This window comes from Cheilinus undulatus, linkage group 16 (assembly GCF_018320785.1).
Source record: "Cheilinus undulatus linkage group 16, ASM1832078v1, whole genome shotgun sequence".
Classification (NCBI taxonomy): domain Eukaryota; kingdom Metazoa; phylum Chordata; class Actinopteri; order Labriformes; family Labridae; genus Cheilinus; species Cheilinus undulatus.
Window position 1 is genome coordinate 19,857,378 of NC_054880.1, and position 19,391 is coordinate 19,876,768.

The 19,391-nt window shown below is 38.8% G+C and overlaps 1 protein-coding gene across 6 annotated transcripts in view; it reads right to left on the reverse strand.

Annotated features, from left to right (window-relative positions):
* Nucleotides 1-272: 272 nt before the first annotated feature.
* Nucleotides 273-19,391, reverse strand: part of LOC121524360 (myocyte-specific enhancer factor 2D homolog) — a 43,710-nt gene continuing 24,591 nt past the window's right edge. For 2 of the 6 annotated variants that reach the window (XM_041809711.1, XM_041809712.1), the window contains exons 6-13: nucleotides 18,846-18,902; nucleotides 17,984-18,165; nucleotides 15,634-15,663; nucleotides 12,912-13,041; nucleotides 12,583-12,784; nucleotides 9,364-9,432; nucleotides 6,967-7,017; nucleotides 273-6,506 (exon numbers count right to left, since the gene is read on the reverse strand). In XM_041809711.1, coding sequence (XP_041665645.1) covers nucleotides 6,035-6,506; nucleotides 6,967-7,017; nucleotides 9,364-9,432; nucleotides 12,583-12,784; nucleotides 12,912-13,041; nucleotides 15,634-15,663; nucleotides 17,984-18,165; nucleotides 18,846-18,902 — 1,193 coding nt within the window. In that variant the 3' untranslated portion in view covers nucleotides 273-6,034. The remainder of the gene's footprint in view (nucleotides 6,507-6,966; nucleotides 7,018-9,363; nucleotides 9,433-12,582; nucleotides 12,785-12,911; nucleotides 13,042-15,633; nucleotides 15,664-17,983; nucleotides 18,166-18,845; nucleotides 18,903-19,391) is intronic. The other 4 variants (XM_041809713.1, XM_041809714.1, XM_041809715.1 and 1 more) reach the window with 4 other exon arrangements.

Consider the following 19,391-nt stretch of genomic DNA (forward strand, 5'->3'; position numbering starts at 1 on the left):
GAGACCATCTAGCCGGCTCGCTCTCAGTTGTTGCTTCAAAGGCAGAGATGAGTTAAATTTAGTCGCCTTATTATCACTGAAAATGGAAAAGAATAAAAAACAATGAACACCTTAAAAGATAGTTGAGATTTTCTGTGAATTAGAGATTTCTTCAGATTTACTGCCACGAAATGTTTTAAATCAAGGGATTGAGTTGGAGGCAGATTTATCCTGATGTATATTAAAGAGTCAGTGATTTCTTTTTCACGACAATAAAATAAACCAGAGCCAGGTTCATTTCACTCAGTTTGTCTATTTAATATATAAAATACGGTAAAACATACGCAAAAAGGGTAAGGTCTCAAGGGACTTGGATACTTTGGTACAACAAACACTTTTTTGTAAAAGCGGTATAGAATTTCAATAACATATCAGTGCATACTTTGTATATGAAAATATACACAAACTGTATATCATTCTCAAAAAAACAACAAAAAGAAATATTTTCTTTACAACAAAAACCCAAAGCAGACTAGCTCAACACAATATATTAGCTATAAATTTCATCTTTAGTATTTCATATGCTACATTATTCTGAGTTGTTGTCAAACTCACTTGTGATGCATGTCCTTTATCATTACTGTGTGTAACATAAGTTTTGTTGTTACCTGTATCCCATGCATTTACATTATTCAAATTTCATGAATTACTAATTTCAGTTGTTTCCCATTTTTTTTATAAATATATTCTATATCTGAATTAAAATTGCAGCATTTAACTGGTATTTCCTTCATTGCATTTGCTAATACCACAATAACTGATCGTGCAATTTTCAGCAAGTTGTTTAAAAAAAGGAAACCAGTACTATATGTTTATGATAAGGAAGATAAAATAAGAGAGAAATTAAAACAGTTGACTATCCTACACAAAATAGCAATAAAATAAAAGCTCCATAATAATATCATCATAATAATAATAATAGACAATGGAACTGTCACCAGCACAAATTAATCCAAAAATAGTGAGATTCTAAAAAACATTGTACACAACGAGTAACAGGGGTGCAGGTTTCATTTCTCATATAGATTGTCTTGTGACTACACTGCTAAGAGTGGACAGAGAACCTTTTTGTACACGAACAAACCTCAATCGGTGTGGTGTCACATTTCAGTCGACCGTCAGCACCCACAAAGTTTACAGAGAATATCATCGCCAAAGTTTAAATGGGAAGGACCGTGAGGTAAAACAGATCATCAGCTCTGTCTAAAGGCAGGAATTTAACAGTTGAATCTTTAAAAAACGTTCAACATTTTCAGGATTGTGCTTCTTGTTCTCCGTTACATCAGAAAACTGATTTACCACACAAGTTGTCTGAACCTCAAAATGAAGCTGCAGTCAGCGGCCTGTTAGCCTAGCTTAGCATAAAGAAGGAAAACATTCACATCAAGCTGTGCCCTTCTACATTTTTGCTCATTTTTTATCCTTTTAAATATACATTTTGTTTTATTTCTACTCTGATTAATGTTGTTAAGGAAGAAGTTTATGAATGAAAATATATTTAAGACAATTTTCCTGTTTAGATGAATCCTTAGATATAATACTATAAAGCAGTGGTTCTCAACTGGTGGGTCTGTCATATATTTTATTCACTCTGTTTTGGTGTGATAACTAGTAAATTGTTTTCGCAAGATTTTAACTTATCTAATTATTTTGCGATAAAAAAGCTAGGGCTGGTTTCCCCATAATAACAGGTTTATTTTCCTAGAGCTCTTGAAAATTTATACATAATCATGGGGAAATTGTGTTGAATATGATTATTACGATTGCATATTATTTTTCAAATTGTTTATAGATTAATTTAAGTGATTTTTTCTTCTGTAGTTTTTGTTTCTCTCTGTCACACTGCTGGGGGGCTGGAAAAACAGTATAACATCTCTTTTATGTATGCAGATCAGTTTTGGTAAGGTAATGTTAAAAAAAGCATTTTTTTTTAATCAAGTTTCAATAAACTAACTAAAATGATTTTTACATTTGTTAGTTTTAACTAAAATAACCTTGATGCAGTTACATAGGGAGAATGACAAATAAATAGAATCTTGAAAATAAATGTCAACATTCATGTCCTTCCAGGGCTTCAACAATAGTTAAGTTTCAAACATGTTTGTTTTCTCTTTGTTCTGTCGTGGGTTTTGTTCCATCTAAGGTCCAAACTGAGCAGGTGAAATTTTCCAGAAGTTTGGGTCACATCTTTCCTTGGGGAGGTGGTGAAGGGTCCTGAGGTTAGACCAGTTGAGAACTACTGACCTAAATATTACAAAGACTTGACAGTGGCAATGATGGGATTTTTCTTGTTCATCAAAAAAGCAAAATCCAATCAAGAGCAAATGAACCACACTTGGTAAACAAATAAAACCACAGATGAAGCCATAGATGTGACCCAAACATTCACTGAAAAGATGCACATTTTAGCACCAAGAACACGGGATACCTATTAAACACGATGTTCAATAACTGCATAACTATACCAGATAGAAGTACAAATATAAAAGAGATGCTGGCATTGTAGACATGGTTTCAGTATCAGCAGACATGAACATTTCTGCTGAAATTTCCAGCCAATTTTTATTGGCTTTAAACATCGGCTGTATGTACGAATACATTCATGGAGTTTTTCTTCCTTCACCCTCATTCCTTAAACTTAAATGCAGTGGTTCTCAACAGGTCTTAATGCAGAACCCACCATCAACTCCCTCATAAGCAATCGCAAACTAAATTGCTGATATTTTATTTTCCAATCACATTCGTTCAATGAAACACAGTGCTGAAACATACTGCAACATTTTAGGGAAAAGTATCATAAGATTTCCAAAAGTGTCTGGGACATATTCTGAATAAAATTAAAAAAAAAGCTGCTAAAGGTTCTGTGGGAAGTCCTAATACTGACTGCTGAATATTAAAAATCACCAAAATTGAGGGAAAATTAAACTTTTTGGGGGAAATTACAAGGAAAATTCCCCAAAGATTTCAGATAATTTAACAATGACAGTTCCTGAATAATCCTGAAACAATTATATCGAGCACTTTTTTGATTCCTTGCTGTTGTCAAAATCTTTGACAAAAAAAAAAAAAGAAAGAAATATAAAAAAATAAAAGCACTTTAAAGACTCACAATTTTTGTTCCAGACACACATTCATGACTGACTGGAAACAGCTCAATGACCCCAGTGGGTCCTGACCCACTGCTTCAAATTATAGCTTTAATTTTATGGATCTGAACTACATTTATATACCCGTATTAATATCAATGTTAGCTTCAATAAACCTGAATTTTTTTGCTGATATCCAGCAAAATTCCCATATTATGCATCCCTAATAATAACCGATTGTTCAACTTGTGGTTGCAATTCCACAGCTATCTAGTTTTTATAAAATACTTACCTGTCACATCGTCTGATAACTCATTTTCAGGTTAATTTCAGCTTTCTTTGCACTATTCAGCCCAGCACTGTCATCTTCTGTAGGCTTGAACATAATAGTTTATTGTTGTTGTTTGTTTATTGTTCAATATCTACTGGTTTGTACATTAAATAGCCAAAATGAAATACCATGCATATGTAAGCATACCTGACCAGCAGAGCTGATTCTGATTCTAATGACCTGAAGAGGAGCTCAGCTTTCCAGATTTTGCTGTATTTGTGTTATTTTACTTTTAAAATAGTGAGACTGTAAATCTGTTTCTTGCTAGGCTAACCTGCTTCTGGCTGCAGCTCCAAATTCACCGCACCGACATGAAAGCCATTAAACTCTGCTCTGGAAACGAAAACAAGAAGCACATTTGCAGAAATGTTAAACTTTGATATAACAGTTTACGAGTCCACCTTCCTCCGATTACGTGATCATTGATTATTAAACTTTAAATGTTCATCAGGGATGATTGAAAGGAGAAGAAAGTGAAGTAAGCAGAGCGAAAAGCTACCACACTGTCGAAAGAGGGACGGAAAAATAACCTCATCTGTGTGAAAATATCCCACTGATGTTCTTCCACACATCTATGGAGTTTGGTGCAAATTGCTGGTTTGATTCTGCTGTGGGCTGTGACCAACAAGCAGCTGCGTCATCTTCCTTCACGTCACCTACACCGATTTTAAAATGTAGGATAGTTTCAGCAGAGAGTAAACAGTCTTAAACACCAGTCTGCATTTTGAGCATCGTCTCACTGGATGAAAAGGTCAAGCAATCAGGAGAAACGTTCTATCTGTAGGCTAAAAACAACCCGTGTACACACACTCACACACTAACTTGAAATGGTTCAGACAGTTTGTACTAGAAAACATACGATTAAACAACAAACACAGCACTTGGTAGCCAATTTCTTGACTTAAATTCTAAGTGAAAAAAGGCAAAAATCTGTGTTTGCTTAAGGTGAAAAGATTAAACGTGATTTTTTATGCGTCAAAGAAGTGATTCATCTCTTAACTACACTACAAGTGAATGGCAGTGTCCTAATCATTCCATGTTCAGGTGGTTATGGACAACTTGATTTGATCGTGGGTTTTTAAAAAAGTGTGGTAGGAGAATATGATGACACCACAACCAAGCAGGCCTCTGTGAGTGAGGGGACAGAAAGTGCACACACCATCAACACGAGCATAAAATAGGTTTACTGAAACAAGTCCGATCCACCAGCATGGCCTCAGTGTGGCATTTTACCCCTGCACATATCAAATTCACACTCATATATGCAAACAGATCCACTGAGAATCAACACATTGCTTGTTTTTAGGGATACCTAGCAAAGTCTATGCAAATATATTCATATGTACATACACGTCATTTGAAGCTGAAAAGCTATTTTTACTCTGTCGCCAACTGAAGCGGTAGAAATATAGAAAATGTCTTTTTCCTTTCACTTTTTCCAAACACGGCAAAGAGCTAAGGAGAGCTAGAGAGAGCTAAAGAGGACATCAAAGCTTTTGTATAAGGAGTGATTTTTATACAAAGTCAGAATTCCTACTTCAGGACGACTAACGGACCTTCAAAACAGATTTTTTCTTTTAAATACCAACAGATAAAGAACACTTGGACTGAAAGAACCAAATACGTCCCTACCTCAAAAACAGCCACCAAAGGCTCAAAAAACTCTCACTATGCATTTAACTGGATGGCATCTACTCCTCGATAGTAATCTGAGTGATGATTGGCTGGATTTTTGCTGCCATGTTTCCATCAGAGGAGATGATGAGAGGACGGGAGGAGGAGAAGCTCCAGTCTGAGTGCTGAAGGAATTCAGAGAATCAGTTCCTAGTTCTGGTAGTTTTTGAGACAGTGCGAGTGATAATCCGTCAGCGTCCCTGCACACTTCATGAGAGGCATTTGGCATTTTTTCTAGTTGTTGAAGAGAGGTTGATATTGGCACTCTGGCAGAGTCCTCAAAAAGACCCTGAGTGAGTCTGTTAGCTCAGTGCCAGCTTTATACACATAGTCCTCAGACTTGTCCAGATTAAGTTTAATCCAAAGTGCAGTTTGGAAGTGACTTAATGGAAGAATGGACAGCACACAATCCAAGCGGCGCTGGATTTCAAAGAGTGAGTCATACAGCAAAAGTCCCATAATGACAACAAGCCACCAATCACGCTGCGGACCATGTAGCAGAGCTGGGTGTACATACATGAAGGTTATGCAGAAACCATGTGAAAGATAAGTGTTCGAACAATAAAAATTAATATAAGGGGGAAGTCTGTTCAAGCAAGAAGGCTTAAAAAATCTACCATCCTTCTGTTCAAGGGCCAACCCAGGACAAAAAAATCCAGCTGAGTGTGAAGCCGTCGTCTCCTCTCTCAGGGTGCAATATCCCCCACAATGTTCTTAATCTTTTCTGGTTTTTGGCAAAGCCTCGTTAAGTCTAGGTGACGGAGCAGAGCTGTATAATTAGGGGCGGAGGCAGATGTGTGATGATAGTGTCACATGGCAGTGGGTGAAAAGGTAGTGGGGGGTTTAGGATGAGTAGGTGTGGGTGTTTGAGTGTCACCAAAACTTTAGTGTGGGTGCAGAGCCTCTATGTCACCCAGGCATCCAGTCTCATGCGCTTGATGTTTCCTCCCTCCTGCTCCGGCTCGTTTGACGCCCTGAGGAGCTCAGCTGAGGGGCTGAAGTCAGGCGGGACGGTACGACTGGCTGGACCGACGCTTCCTGAAGCCCCTCCTCCTCCGCCTCCTCCTCCAGTGCCGCCCCCACCTCCAGCTGCGCCGCTGTCATCACGATCGCTGCCTTCGAATGAGCTGGCATTGCTACTTACACTGTCCGCGGGCGAGCGTCCAGTTGGCGGCTCCAGGCACAGTAGGGAGCCTGGGTACTGCGGCGGCGCGTTCGGGATGGCTCCGGCTGAGGTTGAGGATGGTGTGGAGGAAGATGGAGGAGGGCAGGGGGTGCTGCGATCGCGGCCAGGCGAGACGGGCTCCGACTTGATGCTCACGCTGGAGTTGGTGTTGACGGTCAGCATGGCGCCTTGAGGTATGTGAGTCACCGGCCTGAGAACGGGGTCACAGAGGACAGAGAGAGGAAGACAATGAGGGACAGAATGAAGAGGAGAGGCGAGAAACAAACAGACAAATGATTAGCGACTTGACAAGAGCGCATGAGGAGCTGGAAGGTCACTTGACAAAAACCCCACAAAGCACAGCACCAACAGGGAAAAGCCACTCAATTGTTCAATAATTCAATTCCGAGCCCTCAAAGCAGAAAATTTAACCCCGAAAAGATCAACAGAGCAGCACAGGAAGCATGAAATGATCGGTGTGACAGGGTGGCTTGCAGTGAGGCAGCTACCATGTGATGATGTGAGAACAGAAAATAATCTCTGGTTAGAGACCATGGTGAAAACCAGAACTACGTCTCTTTCCTGTTTGACTGCAGCAGACATGCTGAAAGGGGGGGGGGGGCAGCCAAAAGCACAAAGACACACAGGAAACAGGAAGTGTGATACAGTACCGGCCCAACCACTCATCTCTACCCAAGAGCAGGTTGGACGGAGAGCCAACACTGTGGGGAGAAAACAAAATGTTGGAGCCCAAACCAAAGAGAAGAGGAGTGTCTGTGTGTGTGTGTGTAGAAAAGAGTGGAACATTATTGCGAGCAAAGTCTGTCCAACGACAGCAATAATGTTAAAATGTCTCAGCATCGGAAACACAAAGACCCCAATTAGCTGAACATTTATTAAAGCACACAAAAGAATACAAACAGTGTCTGCACTAATCTCAGGAATAACAGAGATGCTCTTTGCACTATTACTGAGTGTACGGTTGCCCTTAAGCATTACAATTCATGCACGAGTGAAGGCAACTTTTAGTGAAGGCGGCCTGTTTCTGAGCTTCAAGGCCTTTGCATACTGAGTCTGTTTTTTCCAAATCTGTAACACAATAAAAACACACAAACCTTGCACACCAAGTCTGACGCCTTTCACTGCAAAAATCTGCAGTACGAGAAAAAGAAGTGAAGATGATCTTTCCCTACTTGAAAAAGCTCAAAGAAGACACTGGGTCTCCATTCTTCTCTTCATACATTCGGATGATTTGCATAAGCTTGTGCATCATCGTGTGGTGAAAGTTAGAGAGAGAGCTTTTCAGTTCAGTCTTTCTTGTTACGTAGGTCTGAGTTCAAACTCTGGCCTTAATCTATTATGTAGAACTAAAGTTGTAGTTCTAGCACAACTTTACAGCTGCATGTAAGAGGGAAAAATTCTTTAAGAAAAAAGCACTTAGAGAACAACTTCAGCAGACCAATGTGTTTCAGCGTGTGGCCTTGACCCTGATGCCACAAGTTCTGCTGGAGCTTTCCATTTCTTTAATCTATTATGTTCCATGGTTGAAATCCACAGAATATCCACCATTTCAGTAACCTTGCAAAGCAGATGGATAAGCCCATTTCCTCGTTTCTCACTGGCAAATCCATTTTGCAAAGCTCCTGTCTGAACCGTTCGGGCCCAGTTAGAAAGTGACAGGACCAATCAGCAACGAGGGGCAGTACTTTCAGACACAGCAGAGTCGTGACATAAACAAGCAGCAGCAAAAGCTGGTGCAGTTATGGAGGAAGAGATTAGTGTGGATGCTGCTGAAGTGCCAGTTTTATCAGAACTTGACCACATTTCTTGGTTAAAAGAGGAACAAAGAACAGCAGTGAGTTGTTTTCTTTTCAAAAACGACAAAAGTCGAGTACTTCTATGTCTATAGTCGCCGTGTTTCGCGTTATTCCTCAGTAGCTGCGCATGTGCAGCTCGATAGCGGCTACGTTATGCGTTTTGCTGCTCTGATTGGCCTGTAGAGATGTGACAGACAGAATGTTCACCCAATCACGCTCCAAGTTTTATTCAAAGCCTCTGTCTTTTCTCAAACGTTTCCTATTGAAGCTTTCCCAGATGGATTCTGGCGTGTCAGGTTACCATTTCAGGAAGAGAGCTTGAGAAAGAAGGGAGCCACAGACATTGCTCTGAAAAGTCAACCAATCTTTGATCTGACTTTGACAAATGTGAAAAAATGAAAAAAGTAAAACCTTTGTGCAGAAAAATAAAGATGAATGAAAGTTTCAAAGTTAGTGTGCAACCATGATTGGGTTTTATTTGATGATGTGGAGCAATTTTAGACCAAATAAAGCAGACTCAGTGTGAAAATGCCTTTAGTAAGATGCTATAACAGTTAAAATCAAGAGTAACTTTTATGAGGGGTAATATATGGAGCTTTGAGAGCCATATAAGTTAAAACCTGTGATGCATTTCCTGACTCTGGTCTGATCTGTTTTCTCACCAAAAATATCTTGACATAATAAGCTTGTTTACTTAAAAAAAGACTGTTAAAGGTGAGAAAAGAGTATCAACATTGGAAAATAAAGCTTTTCATGGCTTTCTGGGTTCCTCTTTCTTTGCAGATGAAAGTTTCGAAAAATAAACTTAAATTATTATTGTAGATTTAAGAGTCGCCCTAAATCAGTAAAAACAAAAAACCCTCTGATTTCAATCAAAGGGGCAGAAAAGCAAAACAAACAACTGCTATCTCCATACATGTATGTCAATCAGAGACTTAAGGGCAAAACAAGAAAGGAAATGAAAGCAGAAACACATGCAGCTGAGTAAAATTATCAAAGTCAATGTCCAAAATAGATTTCTTAATTAAATCTTGATTCACAATAAAATATACATTAAAAGTACTTCCCAATCTAATCTATGAAATGTAAACATCCTTCACTTTAAGTTTATTAAGGTTATTTCTAAAAGCAGCTCTTTGTTTGCAACATGTTTCTAGTGTTTTGCTTCTGAATGCAGAGTGGACTACAAACCCCCCCTACAGACAAGGTCATGACATGTCACACACGCACACACTAGCAGTGGCTGTTCACCTCAGATTTGCAGCCAGACTGGACACCTGGCTAGACAGCTCGCTGCTCTGTTTGTCCACGCCCCACATGCTGTGGACGAGAGGAGAGAACACACTTCAAAGATCTGTGTTCATGCTACCAAAAAACAAAAGACTCTGAAACTCTGCAGCACTGCAGGATCCAGCTCCTGCAGCTCCACATGTCCTACCACCGTCCTCTAATCTGACACATAGGCCTGACTGCAGACTTCTCCAAAAGTAACACAGAAGGACACTGGGGCATTGTCTGCACATGGTCCCTCACTGTATAAGACACATCTTCTTTGATTCTGACTTTGAGGATGACAATCACTGAGTGTCTGTGACGGGTTAAAAAAAGATGCTTAATAACTATGACTGCAACGAGACACACAGCCAATACACAACAAAGTGTGGGTTTGTTTCTCACAAATATTAAGCTCTCAACATATTACAAAAACAGGTTTAATGTGTCAATGCTAACTACATCATTCCTGATGTGATTTCATATTTTGTGGGGCTGTGAACGGCTATGTACAGGTCAAAATTCTGAAGTATAGTAATTGAATTCATTGTGACACAATTTTATCATAAAATCTCTTGTCTGTTTCTAACCTAAAAATCGAAGTGCTTATGGATTGATTTACAGTAAATCATAAACTTAACTTCTGAAGAAAATCCTGCATCAGTCCAAAGGTTTTAATGCTGACATTTTGTATTTGACATGTTTTTATATGATTGTTTGTTTCCATCTGGTAGGATTTGGGATTGCTTTTGATACAGTGTACTTATAATGGATCATTTTATTCTTTCATGCTTAAGCTTAATTGTTTTTTATATTTTCCTCTTGAAAAGGTTTTCTAAATTGAAAAGCAGCAGTCACAGGTTAACACTATGTTTCCATAAATTAATGTGTTGTTGTCCATGAATTGATATCATGTTAAGTTTCATTAATGAAATCTACATATGCTTTTATCTCTTACAAGATGATTTCATGAGGCAAAAGATACCTGGGAACCACACCTGGGGCCATTCAGTGAGACCTTACATCCAATCTTTTGTAACAGTAGTTCCCAACCTTTTTCCCTGGAGCTCTCCTACTTGTATGTAAGAAAAGCCAAGCCTTCCACTACCCACACAAATTAAAAAGTGACAGATTGCTTTTAAAAAATCAAACATCAGTTTTAACAGTTTCATAGATAAAACCCTAAGAAAACAGGTCAACATATGTTTATCTTACCGTGTGTAAACTATTTAAGTAAGGTTTTGCTAGGATCTTGATAAATTAATTCCAATTTAATTTTGACAACCTGAGAGCATACGAAACGTTCTGAACCCCCAAACTCTTTGGTGCCTTTCTTAGGGGGTCTCGGACCCCAGGTCGGGAACCAGTGTTTTGTAACATAAGACAACAATCCGACTGTATTCTTTACATTTTTAAGGACCTCCTTGGTGAACAGTGTGGGACATCACGGCTTAAGTTCAGAGTTTTAAGTTCGCAGGCCTCGCAGCTTTGCAGGCTAGTAGAAATGTTTCTTTTCCCACATGAGACCCCTCACCCCAAACTATGACAAGAGACCAGCTGTATCTGTGCAGAATCAGTGACATCTTTTAAATCCCTTCTTACAACTTATTTTTATAGGATTGCTTTTATGTGATGCTGTCTACTTATTCCTTCCTAATTCAACTCCCTTCCTCCCTTATTATTATTATTATTTTTATTTATTTATTTATTATCATGTTTTAATATATTTTCCTATTTTTATTGTTTAATTTTGGCATTTTTTTTATCCTTTAAATGCTTGTATTTCCTTTAGTGTTCCCCTTCCTCACATTTATGCTTTTACCTTTCATATTACTTTACCTTTCTTCTTATTTTTAGTTCTTACTGTTCATCTTTTATTAAGTTTTTATATCTTTGGTTCTCTTGGTCTCAAGTTCTGTAGGTGGGTTTCCGTGTTGGCATGGTATTCAGGGGTTCCTGTGATGTCATGAGACATGTTGGTTCTTATTATGTTTTGGGATGGCCCAGTTCTTATGATGACTTGGGATGTCTTAGTTCTTACGATGTTTTTAGATATCTTAGTTCATGTGATGTCTTGGGATGTTTTAGTACTAATGGTGCCTCATGATGTTTCGGTAAAAATGTTATTTGAGTTTTATATATAGGTTGGATTTTTGTTTAGTTCAGGTTCTTCTACCTTGGGTGCTGTTTAAGTGTTGTATGTTGTTTTGTCTCACTTGGGTTCTGCTGCTTTGTTTTTCTGCATGGCAAAGTACTTTGTAAAACCTTGATTTAAAAACTGCTGTACAAATAAAAGTTATGATTATAAAAAATATTATTAGTATGAGGAGTGACTTTGTATTTGTATTTGTGTCATGTATTTCTCTTCTGTCTCCAGAAAGCCTTTTCTTTTTACTGTTAAATTGGCATTAACTAATCTGATATCTTTGGCTTCATATGGCTGATTCATACTGGAGTAAAAGCAAGGCCAGCTCTTCATCCTTTCATAGTCACAATGTACATATGTTGACTAAGAAATCACTGTTCATTTGCATTAAGATCATTTCCTTATTTGTTGCTATGAACTAAAGTAATGTCTTTATTGCAAATGCTGCTATCACAATAACAACAAAATTGTGATTAACTGTGCAGCACTAAACTCATAAAACTATCATACTTTGATAATACCTTTTTTAAAGTGTTCCCTCCATTCTTTTGAGGATAAATAGTTATATGACCCTTTTTAAATACAAACTCACATCATTTACTGATGCTTCACATGAAACACTCATTAAGTAGCGTTCTTAGGATGCCAGTTTCCAAAAGTTATCTTGCTCTAGAGTCACAAGTAAATGTGTTTAGTTTTTGATTACTTATAAACCATCAGTCCTGCAGCAGTGAAGAGGATCTTTGAGGCAGTTAAATAGCTGCCAGAGTGAATCAGCTCCAGATACAGCAGATAGTTTCAGGTTGATGTTATGAAGAGGCTGAGATGGGGAAATGCTGTGAGAGACCAATTCACTAAGGTAAATGTGAATTGCTTGTATAGAAAATCATGGTATGGATATCATGCACGCTGGCTGAAGTATGTCAGTAAAAAGAGGGTTTATAAAGTAGACTCAATGTTTATTTGGCAGAAATTCGCTGGTGACACCGTCAACCTGACACCTGTGATGGAGAAAGACGCAGCACTGCTGTGAAGATGACTCAAACACTTACACCAAGTTGCTGAGTGATGCAAGATTAAGTTGTTGTTGCTGTTGTTGTTGTTGCTGTGCTTGCTGTTGCTGCTGCTGTTGTTGCTGTGGTTGCTGGGAAACAGCTTGCTGCTGCTGCCATGTTGACACACTGGTAGGCAACAAACCGCCAGGTGATGCCAGAGCGTGTAGAGCAGTGATGTCTGCACTGGTCAGCTGGTATTCTGAAGAAAGGAGGAAGAAAAAGGAAAAATCAAAACCTAAAGCTCACCTTTTCTTGTGTTTTTAGAGTTTTCACAGCCATCAATCACTCTCTCACTTGAACTCAAGCTTGTTTTGTGTTCAGCTTACCTGTGTTGTACGCTGTTGGCATGGCGGAAAAGGGCAGACCCTGTGCCAGGAGGCTGGGTGTTGCCACGGAGACCACTGGCGTGGTGAGGGTTTGAGCCACCTGAGCTCCTGCTGCCAGGCGCTGAGCGTTCTGCAGGCAGAGCAACAATGACATGTTAATCACAGTGTAAACATGGAGCCACATTTTTCCTAAAGCTAAATGACTATATAAATTAATGTGAGATAATTTCTGACATGCTGGGGATGACGATGTGGTTTGATTCATAATGATGTTCTGAATAGAGTAAATCTCAGCGTCAGGTGGATTTACTGTCAGGACATTTTTGATGGCATGCATCAAACTGTTGTTTTAAAGTGGGTTGTGCGATGTATTACATTAAAGGCAGTTAATTCAACATCAGCTTTAATAATAATATAATATGGGGCTTGAGATCTGTCCTGCTTTTTGTCTTCATTGAAAAGAAACAGTAGAGACATTAAGGAAAATGAGACACAACCAGAGCAGTTCTTTGTTCAGACCTGTTGACATTGGTAACAAGACTGTGGATTTTTTGTTTTCATTAAGACCTCAAACTAAGAGACTTATGCACTATGAAACACAAGGTTCATGTTGTGAAATGCTGCATTTACTTGGAATGTATGTACATGTATTCTAAAACTCTGATCTCTAAAAAATCTGTAATGTTCAACTATTCCAAACTCTCAGTGTTTGCACAAATAATGTCTTGGTAAGGCTGGGCAGTAATACAGTAATACCACACCCTGGGGTTTTAAAAAATAGCTGTGGTTGTGGTATCCCCGAGTTATCAGAATTGGGGTGCAGATGGCTTAGTGGTGAGGTCTTCCCAGTGTGCAGTGCATGCTTAAATCCTACCTATGGTGTCTTTACCACATGTCATTTCCTGATTCTCTGTGCTATCTACAGTCCAGTCCTCTTCAAAAGGGGAAAAAAGCCCTAAAAACAAATCTTAAAAAAGAAAGGCCATTACTTATGTGCAGCTAAATCATATCTTGTTGGATTTTTGACACAGAGTACGGCTGATCTCATGTTTCTCCAGTGGATGTCAGTAAAGGCATGCACTTAATCATATTTTTATGTTTCCATTATTCAGTTTTAGGGAAGGCTCAAAGTGCAAATCCCTGCTGCTTACTCCGCATGTGAACATTAAATCAGGCATTTAGGAGACAAAATATTCTGTGTTTCTCTAACACAGGTGCAGCAGACATACAGTCAGACCTGCGAAACTGCTCCCATGAGGTTTCATTATTGTGAACCAGCACTGACACACACAAATCTGTGTAATAAAACAACACTCTGGAGTCCAGTTCAGCTGAATTACTATGCAGATAAAAGCAAACTGACGTCCTTTGTAAAAGAAAAATAATAAAACGTCTGCATAAAGAAGGCAGGGATGCAATAATTCAGGTCTGGAGTTGCTCTCTTGAATCGTGAGACCTTGTGAATGCAGATCATCCTAAGAGGAAACATTGGGCCTGAGTTATGACTGTAGTGTTGAATTTACAGAGAGAGAGAGAGGAGATAGACTGCAGAGAAAGGCCAGATTCAATTAACTGCCTTTGTGAAGAAGTGAGGCGGGGCGGCAGGGTGAGGGTGATGAAAATGAATCACTCGTCTCTGGAAAATGAGATTCCTGCCCATCAACTCTGAGGGAAGTGTAAAAGAAGGTACAGACAGTCAGAGGCAGAAAGCAGCAGCTGTCATCACTCACTCCTAGAAATTCAGCTAAGATAAGGAGATTTTACAGGATAAAAAGCTTTATCAATAAATGCATTATAACATTATTTTTGTGAGGATCAGACAAAATATTTTGTAAATAATTTTAAGACATCTGTGTGATGCAGCTGTTCCATCAATTTGGTGCTTGTTGATGGCCCACAATTTCAGTGATTATCAAGTAACAGCCTAGTTTAAAATGTCATTAACTGTAGCTTGTTTTAACTTTCCAGAGGCCAAGGTGGAACATTCAAGCAGCTTTGAGTTCTGCCCTACAGGCAAAAATCTGAATCTGCTATTAATTCTCAATTACAACAGAAATAAACTTTACAAGTACTTAAACTATTAAAAAATAGATCAAAACTTACTGAAAAGTTCCTGTGGCTCTACTGGTACCTTAAATGACTTATCAGCACATCTTGATTCAAAGTTATTTTAGCTAGGAAGAGAGCAATCCTAAACTGCTGAATATTTTAAGTCTTTTGTGCTATTGAAATGCCTTTAATGTAATCTCAGTAAGTTTTTGAACATCTCTACTAGAATATTGATGTGAGGTGACAATGATCTTTGTGTGAGAGTCAGTGAACAGGGAACATGCTCAGTGGTGCATTGCACCACAATGCCACATGAAGGAACACTCATGCTCTAGGTGGCATCATATGATGAAGCAAATGGGCCTGGCTCAAAACTGACAGGATCACTACTGAACGATTCTGCTAAAAACAAGGGACAACTACAACTGTGAAGGTTATTCTACATTATAAATGGTGGGAACATGATCCTCAGAGTAAAAATGCTGAAACAACACAACCATGAGTCCTGAACCACATGCAGTCAGGCCGGGTACCACAGGCTGAATCTCAAGTTATGTCAGTGGAGTAAAACCAAAACAATGAGTCTACTGAACAGTGTTGTGACCATGCTGACAATGTCAGACAGTCGATAACCATCGACTCATGCGAGTGACTGACGTGAGGGAAAAATCACCTCGTTTACCAACTCCAGCTCATCCTCTGTCTGTAAAGGGTGGTAACAAAGACAATTACAACGCTGATTCATGACCATAACTTTTTTGAGGTACATAAAGTGAATTAAATTACATTTAAAAGTCACAACTTTGTCCCTAAATCTGCAGGAAACCTGTGAAGTTTTAAGACATTAGATATCTCTTCATACAGCAGGCAAGAGCAGCTGAAACATAATCAGGATTCTGTTCAAGTTATATCTCTAGTTGTTTGATGACTGTAAGCACAATGTCCACTTTCCTTTCAACTTTGATTTAGTCTCCAGTAAATCCTGAAGAAAATATCTAATGGTTTTGCTGCTACTTGTTCAATAGTGACATCCTAATGAAAGCTAGTCTGGACTTATCTCAGCACTTCACTTTAGACCTGTGCTAGAAGTGCAGAGAGGTCTGGCTGAACTCTTTATAATTCTGCACTTTAAACATATTGTTTTGGACAAAACAAACTTCACAGAGCACTGTAAATTCCAGGGTGCAAAAACAATGCCCATACAAAGGAAAGATCAAGTCTTGCTGGATGATTTATACATGAGGAGATCAGATCAGTCCTGGCATACAAATATGAAATCCTCCTATGAAAAAAGTGTTTTAATATTTTTTATGCTGTTTTGAAATGATTGCTTATGGCATGGTTACATTTTTTTTATCAGACTTGCCATCTTTAGCTTGTATGCTGCTGATTTTAGAGCCAGTATTGATTCACATTGATTCAGATTTTAAATAAACAGAGTAAGAAAGAAGAAGAAAAATGGTGTTCTGTGTCAGGCTGATAAGCCCCAGCCACACTGGATAAATTAAACCGGTAGTTCTTAACTGGTCCAACTACAGGACCCAAAACCTACTCCACCAAATTTCTGAAGTGTATTTAACACAAAATACAGGCAGGATAAAACAAACATGTTAAAAAAAGAGCATCATTACAGAAGCCCTGAGAGGACATGCACATGATGATCTTACTTAGTTACTGAGATAACATTTAACTTTGGCTGTTTTCTTGAGCTCACCAGAAATCAACACAATATCATTGGAAAACCAGCTTCTTTCTTCCCAAAACAACCAGATAAATATGTCATAATCTAAAGAAAACAGCCAAAATGTATGTTTTCACAGCAAAATGAAGCAAATAAAATACATTTGTATGTATGCTCTCTTAGCACTTCCATACATTGCAGACTCTTTTCTACATTTTTATTTCCCCAGGCACACGTATATGTGGATAGGTCTGCTGGGACGATACCTGGAAAGATGGGGCATGGGCCTGGCACAGGTCTGGAGAATGGCCATCAGGAGGCCAGAGCAGTACAGGACCAAGGCCCTAACCTGACACATTTACGACCCACTGAAAACCCTTATGTGGCCCACTTCTGGGTCCTGGTACACCCGTTGAGAACTACTGATGTAAACTAGCAAGTAGCTAACCGTTTCTGCTTGGTGTTTGAGGCTATACAGGTAGAAAACAGTGACTCTGATAAGACATAAAAGGTACAAATTGAGCTGGGAGACACAAGCAAATTCAAAAGAGCGGGTCTTTGGGTTTGTCACTGTAAGAGACTTTTTCATAAGCAAATACCCATATCATTTACCTTTTAAGTGTTAGGAAGATGGACATCTATGCATCTGAGATTCTAAGTGGGCAAACTTCACCTGCTGAGGAGACCGACAGTATGATCAAAAGCTCCAGAACAGCAGTGAATGGACTTTAGTGGTGACATTATTTTGTTAATCGGTTTCTGAGGTCAGGATTCTTCCAGTCTGACAGGAAAATAATAATGACCTGTTAGTGATAGTTCACGTCCTTTGCCAGACAGGCTACAAGTTAACGTGGGTGCATACGCAGTTCAAAAGGTAACGAGAATTCTCATCAGTATGTCGGTGGGAGTTGGCTGATTCATCCAAGACTTCACGAAGTCTGCCAGAGTAAATAATGAGATGTTGAACGCAGAGAGGAGAGCACAAATCTTGGCTCCCAGGTTTTTTACTAAAAACACAGAAATGATGCCAGCCTCTCACACACTGTTTATCTTCATTTCATTCTTGGATTTCATTTGATACATCAATATAAACTCCCAATGTTTTTGTATATTTCTAACTCATTCACGAGCCAGTGAAGGCTGCTTTTGGGGAAAAATGAAAATAATTTCTATCTTCTTCTGTCTCTTAACAAAACCTCTGGCTTTCAGGTGTCTTGGTTTGTGTGAGATTTGAATTTGCTGTGTTAACAGATGAATAAAGCACCGTTTTTTTCATTGCTAATCGTTAATAATGTTAACGTAAAGCAGCCATACAGCACAAGTTCTGCCTGGCTAAGCTCACCATCTGCATGAGGCTCTTTCCGCCCTGTGAGGTGATGACTCGGAGGTCTGGCTTGCGGCTGTTGACCATCTGGGGGCTCGGAGGTGGGGGTGGAGACTTGGCCGGAACTACTTTCCCCAGACTGTTGCCGTTGGAAACAGTGAGGAGGCCTGGGGAGGCCCTGGCACTGGTGTATCCATTAGCTGCAGGGTGACAGAGGTGCAAGTGGACAGAAATCAATCAGAAAATCAAACAGGTGAATGCAGACAGCAGGGAACAGAGAGTGTGTTCTCAAAAGTTGTGTTAAAATAATCCTCAAAAAGCTTTCTTTAATGCTATTCTGAGACGCTCTAATTTAAAGATATGTCAGCGTCGACAGAATAAAGCTTCTACAACGTGTCATTGAGAGTAAAAATCCAATCAAATAAAAGATAAGAAGATGATTTTTGTGTTGGTGATGATTGGACATGATGTCTAGACAAAACGTGTTCCTTCCTTTCAAAATCTTCAACAATGTCAGCTTTGAAATGTCAACATTTGCTCAAATAATAAATCCCACTTTGGAGCCAAGACTTCAAAAGGGTGTTTCATTTTTACACTAAATATCAGACAAAATTAAGTTTACATGGTCAGCGCCCTAGTTAAACATTTATGAAGAAAGTTATGAAAATAAAGGCTCCATGATATTTAACATTTTATACACATGATCTTATTACATGTACTAGAGGTAGTGCTGCAAGTTATGTGTATTAGATACAGAGCAGAGAAAAAAACACAAAAGGATTCAGGTTAAATACTCTACTAAGGACCACATATCAGACAGCATAGAAAAAGAAGCCATAAGTTAACCACTAGGCTCAGGAACAGATATCAGAGTACTCACGGACTGGACTTGGGCATCCTCCATTTGAGTTATTCAAGTCGCCTCCGAGAAGAGCACCTCATGAAAAAAAGAATAAAATGTATAGAAATAATTTTAATAGAGGGCTAAACATACACTACAAGCTTTTACAGAAACAAACAAACAAATGGTACAAATTCCTTGTATATTGGACAAAATCAAATCTGTAAAATAAGGAAGCAATGATGTGTTGAAATGGTGTTGGCTATATGATTCACCACAGATACGCTGAGAAGACTCATGATGATGATGAAATAAAAACTCCAAAGACTCAACATTTAGCTTAGCGATTTAAGTTCTCACTCTGCATACATTAGTCTTTTAAGTACAAACTAAAGCACGCCATCCTGCACATGCACTTCTGAATCTTTAATCTTGAAACATTATCCCAAAGAGGAAACTGAAACTTTATTTACACTTCATTAATGACGGGCAGATCTGGTAGCTATCTAGGCTGAAAAAAAGCCAAGAGTGAATACATTAAACAAGCATTCCCATTAATTAAAAAATTCACAGCTCCAGCTTTTT